The sequence below is a fragment of the Marmota marmota genome, unplaced genomic scaffold, assembly GCF_001458135.2.
Source record: "Marmota marmota marmota unplaced genomic scaffold, marMar, whole genome shotgun sequence".
Classification (NCBI taxonomy): domain Eukaryota; kingdom Metazoa; phylum Chordata; class Mammalia; order Rodentia; family Sciuridae; genus Marmota; species Marmota marmota.
In genome coordinates this window covers 14,690,923-14,706,762 of record NW_026000168.1, presented here as the reverse complement: position 1 = coordinate 14,706,762, position 15,840 = coordinate 14,690,923, and the positions used below count along the sequence as shown (strand labels likewise).

The following is a 15,840-nucleotide window of genomic DNA, read 5'->3' as shown; positions in this document are numbered from 1 at the left end:
CTAACAACACATTGATCCTGTAGAGATCTCAAGGAACTGGGGTGTGTTATACAGAGAGATATTTTGAGGATTGCTATATTTGGACCATGTGCTCCTGAGGGAGGAAATGTGTTGTAGTTACATTATACCCCGGGGGCCTGGTGCACGGTCACAAAGGGCAAGGTTGGAGGTGGTGGCAGGGAGGGATATTGGCTGGGTAGATGGGCACTGAATGGCTATTGGACAAATGGATGCTGGACACAGGATAGATGGCTGCACAGTGAACGAACAAATGAGGGAAACCCCACAAATAAACAACTGATGGATGACTGGGTGGAATTAGGTAAGTCAGGAGATAATATCTATAGCCTTTTAGAATCCAGTCAGGAATGCCTTTACTTCAAGGGTTGGCAAACATTTTTCTAACAGGCCAGAGAGGAAATATTTTAGCCTTTTTGAACCACATACAGTCGATCACATACGTATGTCCCCCTACCCCAGAACCCATTATATCCTGGGCTTACAAAGCAGCTCTGGGAAGGCAAGTGAGTACAGACCCAAGTTTGAGCCAAGAAGAAAGCTCTTACTATTCCACAGCTGAAGATGTCCACTCGCTTTGTCAGCTGCCCCACCCTGATGAAATCTTCTGGCAGGTACGCCGCGGAGGCCTGGAAAAGGTGGGTCTTCATCATGGTGTATTTTGACCTTTGGTTGACAGGACACAAGTGAGCCATTGGATGAGCCAGCTTGGGGGTGAAATTTTGGTCCAGCAAAACATTGGAGCTGTGGAAAAGCAAAGAGAATCTTCTCATTCTAAGCTGGAAGGTTTGCCATGGACCCTCTTTTGGAAGACGACTTAGGGGTAGGCAATGTCAGCCCCTGGAAGTGGTGGAGTTACTGAAGACCCTCAACACAGAGCTCACGAGCCAGACCAGTCAGGCAAAGGCAGGGCACTGGGAACCCACTTCCTCTAACAAATGAGGATGGAGTTAAGAATTAGTCTTGGGCTGGGGTTGTGGCTCAGTGGTACAGCATTCGCCCAGCACGTATGAGGCCTTGGGTTTGATCCTCAGCACCACATAAAAATAAATAAATAAAATAAAGGTATTGTGTCCAACTACAACTAAAAAATAAATTAAAAAAAAAAAAAAAAAGAATTAGTCTTGTTGCCCCAGGAATGTGGCTACAGAGGTGGAGCCTTCCTGCTCCCCACAAATGTCAACCCTGATCAGCTCAGCTGGCCAAGCCCACGCAGTGCGCCAATCTGGTCCCTTCCAAAGCTGTTCTGACCCCAGCTCTGCATGGCTGATGCAAGTCAAAATATCAGCATCCCAGATCCTAAGAAATAAAAAGGGCAATGAAAAATTTTACAAGGGCTGGGGATGTGGCTCAAGCGGTAGCGCGCTCGCCTAGCACTCGCCTGGCATGCGTGCGGCCCGGGTTCGATCCTCAGCACCACATACAAACAAAGATGTTGTGTCTGCCGAAAACTAAATAAATAAATAAAAGATAAATTAAAAAAAAAAAAAAAATTTTACAAAAAACAATAAAAATATTCTTTGACCCATTTATCTCATTGATGGGAAATAACTCTGGGAAAGAATGTGAAAGTGGGGAGATAAGCTAGGCGACATGTGTATCTTCAAATGTAGACACCAATTCCAACACTCACTGTTAGGAGGGGTTAAGTAAATTATGGGTAAAACCTGTTAATGGAAGATTATGGAGTCACTAACCATGAGGTTGATACTCAATGTGGGGAAATAAAGAGCGGAAACAGAAGATGAACTGGCAACCAGTCAACTATTATCTAGGACTAAGGATCTGTGTAGGGAGGAATTGAAACAAGCTATAAAAAGGCTGGGCTGGGGAGCAGCTTAGTGGTACAGCACTTGCCCAGTGTGCACAAGGGCCTGAGCTCCATTCCCAGTACTACAAAAAGAAAGAAAAAACCAAAGGCTCGGGTGACTCTATGACCAGTGTGATTTTGCAATCTGTACAATTAGAAAAATGAGAAATTATACCCCAATGATACAAATGTATGAATTGCCAAGATCACTGTAATGTCATGTGTAGATAATAATAATAAAAAAAAAAAACAAAGGCCTACTGATGAGTCAGGATAGTATACATACCAGTGATGACCTCTAGCCCTTCCAGTTCCTTCCTTGACAATACAATTGCGGATTCAATGAAATGAAAATCAGGGGAGAGAAAAGAGGAAAGGGCTTCCACATTTGCATGTGTCAAATGGAGATAAGCCTCTGGGGAACTATGAGTCTTGTGATTCCACAGCTGGTTCTATCAGATTTTCAGATATCTTTTAAAAATCGCAGATGCTGAAACCCATGTTGTGACCTCTATTCTTGGACACATGATACTGAGAAGCTGGAGTATAGGAAGCTCTCCTGACAAGATGCTATCACCATGATACACAAGCAACAGTGCATGGGTCTCTAAGAAGATCAGGGAGCTCAGAATCCCAGGGGGATTGGCAGACATGGCCCGAAGCTCAAGAATGAGGTCCACAGTGGCTGCTGAGTGGACAGTGAAATGCACTGAGGCGTGGAGGGCTTGCTGGGAAAACAGCAGCTCAGGAAGACAAACATGGAGTCAGGCAGGCATGAATGCAGAGAGCAACCAGAGGGCACAGCCCAAAAGCAATGATTTTTGAGGGCATAATAAGGAGAAAGAAGATATCTAGGGGAGGGAAGGTGGGGAGAGAAAAGCAAAGAGATGAGATGCAGAGGGAGAAAGGAGACGCAAGAACTGGTGCTAGGCCCAGCCTTGTAGCCCAGGCCCTTGGTGAGTCCAACCCAACTCTCACCTCTTAATGTTGCCATGGATGATCTCCAGGCCATGCAGGTGCTCAACAGCACAGAGCAGCCCTGAGCAGATGCTGACACGCTGGGGCCAGGGGAGGGGCTCCAAGTCACCCTAAAAGAAAGAAAAAGTGTAGAAACAGTCACGCCTGCCACTTCCTAAGGTCCTGATGGACTGGTCCTGGTCTCCTCTCTCCCCTAGTCCTTCATGTCTGTTCTCACAACAGGGCTCAGCCACATGACTCACTGACATGGTACTATGGCCCCTGACATCAGACGGAACTGTGTGTAAATCCCCTCAGACACACACTAGCTGTGTGACTTTGGTAAAGACATTTAATGTCTCTGAGGCTGCTTCCTTGGGTAAAAATAGAAACATCAGGCTGGAGGTGTAACTCAGTGGTAGAGTGCTCACCTACTATGTGTAAAGTCCTGGATTCAAATGAAAGCAAGGAAAGAAGGAAGGGGTGGGGAGAAGGAGGGAGGGAGAAAGAGAGACAGAGAAAACAGAGGGAAAATGAGAGGGAGGAAGGAAGGAAAAGAAAAGGAAAAAAAAAAGGGAAGATTTATCCCTGTTTTAGTAGGACTAATGTAAAGATTCAGGGGCGGTAAAGCATAGTGCCTGCCTTACAGCAGGTGTTCAATAAACAGCAGTCATTTTTACCATGACAGGGGCAGCTCTTGAGATTTCCCTCCTGGAAAAGAAGCTAGGGAGCTTGTGTTTGCATGCCTCGTTTGTAGGCCTTAAGCCCATCTCATGTGCTCTGAGAGAAATGCAGGGTGGGCTGAAGCCTCCCACTTGCTCCCAGGCGTTGGCACTTCTGCTCTGAGACTGAATCTCCCAGGCGAAACCACCACCTATTTTTCAACCACTGTTTTAGCTCCCATATCCCCCAACAACTGGCCTGGATGGCCCCTCTTAATAGATTTCTTCTCAAAAACACCAAAATCTGGAGCCAGAGGAACCCAATCGATGGCTCAGCTCATACCCTTGTCAAATGTGCTCCTTTGGGAAAGTCACTTTGTCCCTGTGCCAGAGACCCCTCTTTTGGACAACGGGGGAGGGACCTTTTTTGTTGTTGCAAGGCCAAAAGAAACGACACATGTAAAGCCCTTCTCAAGGTATCTGGCACATGGTGAGAGCTCAGAACAGTTGGTGACCCTTCATACACCACAATTAATGGTTTCGTTGGTCCCTGCCAAGGGAAGCAACAATTTGTTGTGGAGGAACTCTCTAACCTGTCAGAGGATTTTATAAGCAGGAGGTCTATTTTAAAAACTATAAATTTTAGCAGGTATTACATTCACATGATGGTAAAGGTATCAAAGGGAAGATAGTGTAAGTTTTCCTCCCACTCTGTACCCCAGCTACTTAGTTATCCTTCCCAGAGGCAGCCAGTTGACCAGTTCCTTACATATCTTTTCAGGGACAGTCCATTAATACATAAGCAAAAAGGTATATATTGGACTAACATTTGTAATAAAAATTCACCTCCACTTTTCTATACTCTTTCTTCTTAATTATTTTTCTTATCCTGCTGCATTGGCTGCTACCTCCAGAACAATGATGAACCTAATTAGTACTGTGGCATACCTCTGGCTTGCTCTTGACTTGAACGACATGCCTCTTGTCAAATAATTTTTGCATAGGTTTTTCCTGAAGACATTTACTCAGATCTTATCTCCCTTGATCCATCTTCTCTTCTCAAAGCCATCCCTGGTCCTCCCCGAGTGGCCTTCTCTCCTCTGCCCTCCAATAAGTCCTTTACCTTGATTCCCTAACTGGGTGCTTCCTGTTCCTGTTCTCTGATTATGACCCAGTCCCTTACCTGACTCTGGAGTCTGTCCTGTAGAGAACCATTTGTCATGTAGGGGTAGATCAGGCTGTGAAACTGTTTTCCGGAGCAATAGCCCAGCAGAGGTAAGATGTTGGGGTGGCAACATCTGAAATCAGACATCAGTGCACAGTGACAATTCAGACAACAAGAAGAGCCAAAGACTTCCACCCTCTCCACCCACAAGGCCATGGCAACCTCAAAGGTGCCACACACTCCAACCCCTAATGACCTCACCCTGCTGCACTTCCCTGCAGTGTGACACCTTTACCAACCCATTTCCAGGAACAGAAGCCTTGAGATTAGGGAACTTGCCCAAGGCCACAGCCAGTAAGCAGTGAAGCCAGGACCCAGCTCCATGTCAGTATGACTCTGGGATTGGAGTTCTTCCCCGCCATCCTTTCCTACTGGGTCTCAGTCACCATTCCCTCCAGGATTACCTCCTTCCTTTCTGGCCACTCTTAGACTTTTTTACTAAGACCCTTCTCTTTTGCCTTCCTCTGAAATAAGGGTCTCCTGCAGCTGAGCTCCTCAGCTGGCTTTAAGTGCCTCCTGCTGCTATTAGAAACAATCCCAAACCCCTTGACTCCTAGCCCCATCCTCAGCTCCACACCTGAATGTCTAACTGTATCCTGATGCTCAAGTCAATGTCATCTTAGGCTCAGCAAGTACCAAACCTGCTTCTCCATCTGTATTTATTATATCTGCAATGGGCACACCACCTATCCAGCTTCCTGGCTTCCTTACCTCCCCCATCTAATGAGTCACTATTTGTCACATAGACAGCTTTCTAAATGCCTCTTCGTTTCCCTCTCCTTGGCCTTGGTCAACCCCATCCCATCCCATTGCCTCTCTGCTTCCCTCCACCTTCTGCCTGATCTCTCTATCCCCCTCTAATTCCTATCCACACTCGTCATGCCCATTAGTTATTTACAGGCCAGTCCCCCACTGGACCATTAACTTCTCCAAGGCAGGGACCGACTGCTTCAGGTCTGCATGTCCTGGAGCCTAGGAAAGGGATGGATGGCTCCATTATTTCAATCAATGAATGAGGGAGCGACTGCCAACTCTATCCCGGCACTAAGTCAAAGTGGAAGCAGAATTATGTTTCCAATTTTAATAAAGTGTATGTATGTGTATATGTGTGTGTGTGTGTGTGTGTGTGTGTGTATGTGTGTCAAGAGCCATCCGTGCGCTATGTGTGAACCAAAAATCAGCATTGCAGCCAATGAATAGGAGAATCTGGTGTCTGGGAACTCTTCCAGTGGAAATTTCCTCTGGCTGTAACTGTCCAAACTCATGTGAGCCCTATTCAGCTCTGCCTGGTCCCCCACAGTACCAGAGATGGGGTGACCTGCTGTAGTAGCACAGCCTCTCAGAAATGGGTTTAACCTGCCAAGATGACAATCAACCTGTTGACTGCAAAACATCAGAAGCAAGACTCCATCCCTGAAACCTATCCCTGCTTTGATGTACACCCTTAAATAAACCACAGGAGCCATTTTCTAATTGTCCAGCTCCAACTCCTCTGTGTGGGCTGGATCTATCAGGTGCTCTGCTTCAAAACTATTTCTGACTTTGTATCTTTTGTTCTTCACTAATTATTTCTGACTTATTTTCTGTGGTGGTTTATAACCTCGTGGGCAGGAAAAGGGACCCCCTGGCAAGGCACTGGCAGCCTTGTGCACTGATGGAGATGTGCACTGTGTACACACATATCCATCAATAAAAAGAAAAAGAATGAAAGAAAATATATCAAAATAATGCCAGGCACAGCAGCACCTGCCGGTAATCCCAGTGACCTGGGACACTGAGGCAAGAGGATCGCAACTTTGAGGTCAATTTAGGCAACGTAGCAAGATCCTCTCTCAAAATACAAATTTTAGAAAGCCTGGGGGTGTAACTCAGTAATACAGTACCTGCCTAGTAAGTTCAAGGCATTGCAAAAAGAAAAAAAAATGTTGGGCGCAGTGGTACACGCCTGTAATCCAGCTACTTAGAAGGCAAAGGCAGGCTGGGCACGGTGGCATACACCTGTAATCCCAGTGGTTTGGGAGGCTGAGGCAGGAGGATCACGAGTTCAAAACCAGCCTCAGCAAAAGCAAGGTGTTGTTAAACAATTTGGTGAAACCCTGTCTCTAAATAAGATACAAAGTAGGGCTGAGGATGTAGCTCAGTGGTCAAGTGCCTGAGTTCAGTCCTTGGTACCAAAAAAAAAAAAAAAGAAGAAGAAGAAGAAGAAGAAGAAAAAGGCTAAGGCAGGAGAATCATAAGTTGAAGGCCAGTCTGAGCAATGTATCAAGACCCTGACTCAAAAATGAAAAGAGCTGAGGATGTAGCTCAGTAGTATAGCTATACTATACCCTCCCTAGGTTCAATCCCCTGTATCACACACAAAATAAAATATTAATACACACTGCTATGGTACTTTAAATATTTTTTTTAAATATTTATTTTTTAGGTGTAGATGGACACAACACAATGCCTTTATTTTTATGTGGTGCTGAGGATCAAACCTGGATCCCGCCCATGCTAGGCGAGCGCTCTTCCGTGAGCTACAATTCCAGCTCATATATTTTCTTATTTATAATTTTTTTCCAGTGCTGAGGATAGAACCTAGGGAGGGCCTCATGCATGCTAGCTCCACCATGGGGCTACACATCCAGTACTCAAAGTTATATTATTTCTTAAAATACTCCCTAGTAATCATGCATTATTCCATAATAATCATGCATCATGTGGCCAGCATGCAATAGGTGGTCAATGTGTGTTCATGAAGGGAGAGCCAGGACAAAGTTCCCAGGACTGTGAAAAAGCTTTCCCAGTCCCCACCCAGCTCTGGAATTGGAAGGCCCACTTCATTTCTCTGGTCTGAATTTATCAATTTGTAAAATGAGCAGATTTAACTTCTGTTTTTGTGGGACTGGTGATTAAACCCAAGATGCTCTACCACTATAAGCTACATCTCTAAGCCCTTTTTATTTTTTATGTTGAGACAATCTCACTAAATTGCTGAAGCTGGCCTCAAACTTGCAATCCTCCTGCCTCGATCTCCCAAATAGCTGGGGTTATATGCATATACCACTGCACCCAGCTGAAAATCACTTTTGAAGGCCTTTATTTCTGTACCCTGGGGTTCAGTAAACCCCCTTTTTTTTCAGTCTCACACTTACAAGCATGTGCACTACCACTGAGCTATATTCCCAGCCCTTCAGCAGACTTTTCCAGTAAAGGACTGCTTAGTAAACAGGTTAGACTCTGTAGGCCATACAGTCTCTGTTCCAACTACTCAACCATACCCTGTAGCACAAAAGTAGGTACAGATAATTTAGAAATTAGTAATTATGGCTATGTTCCCAATGCAACTTTATTATAGGCACCAAAATTTGAATTTTATATAATATTCTTGTGTCATGGAGTACTTTTTTCCCAACCAATTAAAAATGTACAAACAATTCTTAGCTCTCAGGCTGTACAAACATAAGTGGGGCCAGATTTAGCCGGTGGGTCTGCATTTGCCAAACCCAATTCTAGTGGGCTACAATTTTAAGGTGGATTCACCATTAGAATTGCAATTCATAAGTCTCTGCCTATATCAAAGCATGGGACAGAAACATTTCTTCCCACATGGAAAGCAGGGGATGGAATGAGCCAGGTTTCCTTTATAACTCTAACCTATACACATACTTGCTACATGGGAAAAGCATGGATTCTGGACACAGACCATGTAGGTTCATCAGTAAGTGGCTCTACCACTTACTAGCTTTGTGATTTTGGACCAGACACTTATCCTCTCTGTGCCTCCACTCATCCATCTGTAAAACAAAGTGATAATAGTAGCTATGTTATAGTGTTCATGAAGACTGAATGAGTTTATATGCTGATTTAAATGTGCCCCCCAGAGTTCATGTGTTTGAAACTTAATCTCCAAATTCAACGTTAATGGTATTTGAAGGTGGGCCCTTTGAGAGGTAATTAGGATTAGATGGGGTCATGAGGGTGGTGCCCCTAAGACAGCATTAGTGGCTTTATAAGAAGAAGAAGAGAGACAACACAGAGCACTTCACACCCACCCTGGCACATAGGAAGCACCATAGAGGGGCTACCTGTTATCATAATTGGACAAAGCATTTTCCAAAGGGGAACTTACCTAAGACAAAGCTGCACCTCTGCCTGGAAGTACCTCTCCACTGACCCTGGACTTGAGCAGGCTGTCTGTGGAGAAAGACACTGGAACATGAAGACCCAGCCTCTCCTGTGTAGCCTCTACCCCTCTCTAGAAACCCACCAGGCTCACCTCTCTGAGCTTCTTGAAGGCTAAGGGCATTCCGTGCCTTTGCCCTCTGTAGACATCAGCAAAGGTGCCTTCGCTGATTCTGTGGCTTTGGTCAAAGTCACCTGTTGCCTGGATCACTTCTGCCTCACTCCAGAAAAGGCTTTCTTCAGTCATGTTCGAGCACTTTTCCTGCTGTGGAACGGAGGTACTGAAGTCCTAAGAATTGAGAGAGAGAGATTGAGGTTACCATGGAAGCTTGCTTCCCCTGCTACCTCCAAGGTCCCTGGAAACCAGAGCTGAGGGAATAGAGCTGATCATCTTATTCAGTAGGAAGTGGTAGAAAGGACACTGATGGGCCTGAGCTCAGATCCCAGCTGTACCTCTGTGACCTTGAATGAATTACTCAACCCTTCAATTTCCCCACTGGCAAATATAACAATAGTACCCCGGAAGGCCATTTTGAAGATTCACTAAGGTATTGGTGTACAGGGAGTCAAATAAATGAAGTGAGGTCACACATCTGGTCAACTGCCACACTTGGTGCCCTCAGTCCTGTACATAGCAGGATGCTGGGCCTCCAGACTTCTGGAAGTGGGGAATGGATTCATAAAAGCAAGCACAATTCTCTACAGTCTCGGAGTCTTGGTGCACATGGAACCCTATAAAAAGATGCTCTCCTTCAGCACCTTCCCTTTTTAAAAAGGGATACATACAAATTGAAATTTGGCAAACAGTTTTAGAAAACTGGGGGCACAATATTCTCCATAATCCCATTATCCATTTAATTGCTATTAAAATTTAGTGTATTTCCTGCCAGTAAGCTACATCAGGATTTATTGAGCAAAAACAGGCCTGTGCTGCACACATATACAGCTTGGATTTCTGGTTATTTTCCTCTTGATATTATACCATGATCATTCTCCTAAGGGATTAGACCATCATTTTTTTTGGGGGGAGGAGGGTACTACAGACCAAACCCAGGCACACTTTACCACTAAACCACTGAGCTATACCCTCAGCCCCTTTCATTTTTTATTTTGAGACAGAGCCTTGCTAAGTTGTTGAGCCTGGCCTCAAACTTGTAATCCTTCTGCCTCAGCCTCCTGAATCTTTAGGATTATAGGCATGCACTACCACACCAGGGTTAAAAACATTTTTTAAAATGAAAATCCCTGCTTGAAAGAGTTCTTTTTTTTAAATTTTTTAAACATATTTTTAAGCTGTAGTTGGACACAGTACCTTTATTTTATTTATTTTTTTAATGTGATGCTGAGGATTGAACCCAGCACCTCACACATGTTAGGCGAGCGCTCTACCGCTGAGCCACAACTCCAGCCCCCTTGAAAGAGTTCTTTATGGCGGAACTTCATTAATCAGATCCACGCAGCTGCTTTCTACCCAAGACACTGAACCTGTAATACTTTTAAGGACCATGAAAACACGTTAGTTTCTTTTAAAATTAGAAGAAAATAAATGTATTTTTAGAATCAAAAAAATTGTTTGATTTTGTTTTGTTCTGCAGTGCTGAGATGGAACCCAGAGCCTCATGTGCTCTGAGAATGCACTCTACCACTGCACCCACTCCCAGCCGAGGGTTTTCATTTTAATCCAATGTGGATTAATATTTATATGAATATTAATGTTGTCAGAAAAGACAATTCTGTTTTTTTTTTTTTTTTGGTTTTTTGTTTCTGTTAGCAAAGGAAGTCAGTGCATCCTAAAACCCAAATCACTCAAAATACAGGCTAACTCAGACTGAGTTATTCAACTCAGAACAAGTGAGTTGAAAAAAGGTAGGGGAGGGGGTTTATAAGCAAATGACCACCGTGTCAACACATTTGGGGAGGAAGGAGGTCAATAATCAGCTCATCTCTCATTTAAACATAAATAATGGGAAAATCCATGAAAAGCATGTATGTAGGTTGGAGGGTAACTCAGTGGCACAGCGCTTACCCGGTATGTGTGAGGCACTGAGATCCATCCCCAGCAACTCACAAAGAGAAAAGAAAAGAAAAATGCACTCTGTGAAGGGCACTCATCTCCACCCCTGCAGATTTTGTTGCCTGCCTATGCCTGTGGTCATAGAGGGCTCGAGTAATTTCATGGGTCTCCCTTCTCTTCCCCACCTTCAAACTGGTCTCAGGATGAAGAAATGAGAGGCTCCGTGAGCTGGGCAGTGCAGAAAGGGGTAGAAGTAGAGTGGGGATTTACCTTTGAATCCAATGAGGTGGGGAGGTGAGGTCTTGAGGAATGAAGCACAACCCCCTTAGAAGAAAGCAGGAGAGAGGCCTGCTGCTGGTCTCTGGCTGGAGCAGACCCTGGAAAGGAAGGACTTAGGGTCAGGACTTGCCTAGAAGGGGAGGAGTTGAGGGGTGGGCTCCCATCTAGTCCCCAGACCAAGACTGGCACTTTCTCAGTGCTGCCACTTCCTGCCACTCACCACACGCCAGGCCACACACTCCTTAGGTGGGCATCACCTCATTTAAGCTATGTGACAACTTGACAACTTGACAGGTGGAGATGTGGAAGCACTAGAGGTGGGGCCACACCCAAGACCACATAGCTGGTGTGTGGTAGAGCCAGGATTCCCCCTGCCCTGTGCCACCACCCACTCAGCCCAACCAGCTGCCAAGCATGCCTTCTAGAAGCCTCCACAGCAGCTCACGAGGCAGTGAGCAACCTCTGAGGCCAAAGCCCATGGTGGTCAGAGGCCGAAGAGACCACAGTGGGCTGGGAAAAGGGAGGACTTCAGGGAGGAAGGAGCATTAGACCTGGCCTTGAAAGATGGGAAACTTTTTTTTTTTTTTTAACAGGGTGGCAAGGGTTGCTGGGATGAACCTAGGGGTGCTCTACTACTACCCCCCAGCCCCCAAAACAGCAATTTTCAGGGTCCCACTAGTTGCCCAGATTGGGCCTCAAACTTGTGATTCTCCTGCCTCAGTCTCCCAGGCTGCTGCCATCACCCCGTGGGGAAACTTTTTTGCTAAGTGGATGTGGGGTGAGGGAACTGAGGCACTGGATCCGCCGTGCAGAGGCAGGGCAGCGGGAGGGCCCAGCACAGCAGATCCACCAGGCCCTGTTTTAAACGCTTCACGTGTGTTATTCATCTCTTGACTTGGGTGGATCATTAAGGTCTATCCCATGCCAGGAAGGCTACTAGCCAGGAGAGAGGCTGCATCTCTCCCTGTGGTTCTGGTAAAAGGGAATGGGGCTTGGACATATAGTACAATGGATGAGTCAGGTAAGGTGCGCTGGGACTTAGTCTTAGCTCCCCATGTTCAGGGCGACTATGGTAGAAGAGATAGAACTGGGGATGGAACCCAGGGTCTCGCATATGCTAAGCGCACACTCTACCACTGAGTTAGACTTCCAGCACCCGCAATAACAATCTTCAAAGACTCCCACTATATGTCCAAAGAGCAGAGAGAAGAGGAAGAGAGGGATTCTCCTGCCATTGAGGGTCTGGTTCAAAGTGCATCGGGCTATGGGTTCTGCACCAATGCAGTCTACCAAGCTCAGATGGAAAATAGGCTTAACAGACAGTATCTGTGCTGAACACAGACAGATTTTTTTTCTTGTCATTATTTCCTAAACAATAGTCTGACAACTATCTATACAACACTTACATTGTATTGGGTATTACAAGAAATTTAGAGACGACTGAAAATAGACAGGAATACATGCACAGGTTATCTGCAAACAACACTGTAATTAAGGGACTAGAGTGTCCACAATCTGGCAGCCATGGAGGTCCTGAAACCAAGCCCATGGATAACTAAGGGACAACTGTAATCAGAATTTCATCATTGTTTGATCACTACTGAGCAAGCTGATTGGGACAGGAAAGGTCATTAAACTCTGCTTTTGTAAGTGTATGGAATTTCCTGTATGAGAAAATGTTTTAAGCCAGGTAAGGTGGTGGCACACCTATAATCCCAGTGACTCAGAGGCTGAGGCAGGTGGCTGGCAAGGTGGAGGCCAGCCTGGGAAACTTAGCAAGACCCTGTCTCAAAATAAAAATCAAAAAATCTGGGGGTGGTTCAGTGGTAGAGTACCCCTGGGTTCAATCCCCAGTACTGGGGGTGGGGGAGAGAGAGTATCTAAGGAAAAATAGGAGAACAGGTCAAAATAGCCAATGATGCAAGATGGGTCATGGGTGACCTGTGGGTGATGGGTACTGTGGGGTGGCATGGGTGGGACTGCTGTGTGGCTTCCATGTATGTATGTTGAAGATCTTCAACAAGAAGAGCCACAAGTGGGTCAGGAAACAGGGCTGGTGTGTCCCACAGCTAGTAAGCAACTGGCCTCTTCTGTGAGCTCACAGAGGACCTCAGAAGGCCTGGGGGCCAGAATGCACTTCCATGCCTCCTTTATCCAGCAAGGTCAGGGGAGGCACTATCTACAGAAGTGCCTCCAAAACACTGGGAATTAACCCTTTGAGAACTGTTAACAACAATAACAAAAAAACAAACACTTATTTCAGAACTCTTTGTAGAACACCTGCTTTTCTAGATGGAATGCAGGTTCACCTCCTGTGACTCTAAGAAAGGTAGGTGTGGCCCCTGTGCTGATCCCCATGTGGCTATTCTGATGTAAAATCTTAGGGTTTTCCTAAGGCAGAGCAGGCCTTGATCTGAAGCTGTGAATGATTACTCTCCTATTTTTAGTTTGGGCAAACAGACCATTGACTTCCTGTCTCACACTGCAGTCATCATCTGGACCTGCCGGGCACACCTGCTCCCCGGGCCATGCAAGAAAGTAAACAGTGCAAAGACTGGTGGCAAAGGTGACAAGGCGACGCTTGTTTTTACAGTAACCGGGATAATGAATCCTGGAAGGAACTGCTATACCTGTTACCTGCTCCATCCTGAGGGGTGCCTGGCTAGAATTCCCCTATCTTATTTTTCCCTCTGGCTATTGGACCGGTTCCCCTTATCTTTAATTGCTGATTAGAAGTCTGTATTTATTTTTCCTCTTTCTTTTCTTTTGTGTGTGTATGTGTAGGGTGGTGCAGGTACTGGGTATCAAACCCTGGACCTTGTCTGTGCTAGGCAAATGCTATACCACTGAACTAAATCCCCAGCCCTTTTTATTTTATTTTGAGAGACAGTCTTGCTAAGTTGCTGAGGGTATTGCTCAGTTGCTAAGGCTGGCCTCAAATTTGTGATCCTCCTGCCTCAGCCTCCTGAGTTGCTAGGAACACAGACAGGTGCCACCACATCTGAATGTACTTTTAAAAATATATGTTTAGCTACAGGAAATTATTCAGACTCAACCTAGCTGGGGAGTCTGGAATGTTCCTAGTGTCTGTTAACATTTAGTGAGCACTACCACCCTGGCAACACTGAAGTGTATGATCCTTCCAACAACATGGAATGGGTTCTGTTATTTTTACAGATGAAGAAACTGAAAGTACAGGGAGGCTAAGTCATTCTCCCTGCTAGAAAGTGACAGCCATGGGATTCAAATACAGGTCTGCCTCATGCCAAAGATCTGCTCCTCTTGGCCAGTGCATTCCCTGGCCTCTGGAAACTGCTTCAGTAAACAGATTTCATGGATTTGGGATCTCTGGCTTCCACTCAGAAGGCCACAAGAGAGAGGAGGTGAGACTCAGCTACAGAGGCAAGAGGGAGACCAAGAAGCCAACTATGGGTTTCTCCTGGGAAGCCATCCATCAGCTGAGACATCCTCTCATCTGGCAAACTGTCCCCCAGCCCTTGTCTGGACACAGGGGAAGGAAATGAATCTGAAGTGGTCTGCCAGGCTCTGGGATAGCAGCATGTGCAGTACTTAGGGACTTATGCAACCAGATCCCATGACCCAGACATCTCTTCCTACTCATGTGCCCTTAAAGGGATCACTCTCCTATCTCAGGTCCCTCAGGACAAAGGAGCAGAACTGTGACTGACAGAGAGGAGGCTGGGGGAGGGCACCCTCTTCTCTCCATGGCTGGGCTTTGAATGCTGGGCTCTGGACAGAGATGGGGTCAGGCACCCAGCTCAGAGTCCCCATGCAGGCCTGACCTATGCCAGCGTCTGGGAAGGCACCAGTTAAACATGGTAACCCCTGACCTTGGCCAGACTGTGTGACCTCTCTATACTTCAGTAGCCTCATTGGTGAAGTGGAGATAAGAATAATACATAACTCATATACTTGGTTAAGGATTAAAGGTCCTTAATTACTGAGTAATTTTTTGCTTTTGACAAAGATGATAATAAATGAGAGCTGAGATGTAGCTCAGTGGTAGAGTGCCTGCCTAGCCTGTGTAAGGCCCTGGCTTCCATCCCCAGCACCACAGAATAAGAAGGTAACAAATTCTATATGTCCTTTTGGATTATTTATTTATTTATTTAGGTACTAGGGATAAAACTCAGGGCTTCACATATGCTAAGCACATGCTTTACCACTGAGTTACACCACCAGTCCATATGTATATTTTTGTTTGTTACCAATTTATTTTACTTTTTGGTTTTTGCTTGTTTGGGGATTTGGGTTTTTGCTAAGATAGAGTCTCCCTATGTTGCCCAGGCTTATTTGGAACTCCTGGACTCAGGCAATCTTTCAGCCTCAATCCTCCCAAGTGCTAGAACTATGGGGGGTTTTTTTCACTTTTTTTTTTTTTTTTCCGCTTTTTTTGCTACCAGGGATTGAACTCAGAGGGACTTAGCCACTAAGTCACATCCCCAGCCCTTTATATTTTGAGACAGGGTCTCGCTAACTTGCTAAGGCTGTCTTTGGACTAGTGATCCTCCTGTTTGGGCTCCGAGTTGCTGGGCTTACAGGCATGGGGTTTTTTTCCCACTTTTAACACACTATATGTGAACATGTCTCCATGAATATGCACATATCTATGACATCGTTAACTGTACTTTATCACTATGAAGGTCTGTCATTTTTCTATCCCCCACCCCTAAAATTCTGATCTGAT

The 15,840-nt window shown here is 45.5% G+C and overlaps 1 protein-coding gene across 1 annotated transcript in view; it reads right to left on the bottom strand.

The window, feature by feature from the left end:
- Positions 1-15,840, bottom strand: part of Irak2 (interleukin 1 receptor associated kinase 2) — a 57,031-nt gene that overhangs the window by 12,039 nt on the left and 29,152 nt on the right. Inside the window, exons 4-9 of the mRNA XM_015495017.2 lie at positions 11,124-11,230; positions 8,934-9,128; positions 8,787-8,851; positions 4,631-4,745; positions 2,807-2,916; positions 567-762 (exon numbers count right to left, since the gene is read on the bottom strand). Coding sequence (XP_015350503.1) covers positions 567-762; positions 2,807-2,916; positions 4,631-4,745; positions 8,787-8,851; positions 8,934-9,128; positions 11,124-11,230 — 788 coding nt within the window. The remainder of the gene's footprint in view (positions 1-566; positions 763-2,806; positions 2,917-4,630; positions 4,746-8,786; positions 8,852-8,933; positions 9,129-11,123; positions 11,231-15,840) is intronic.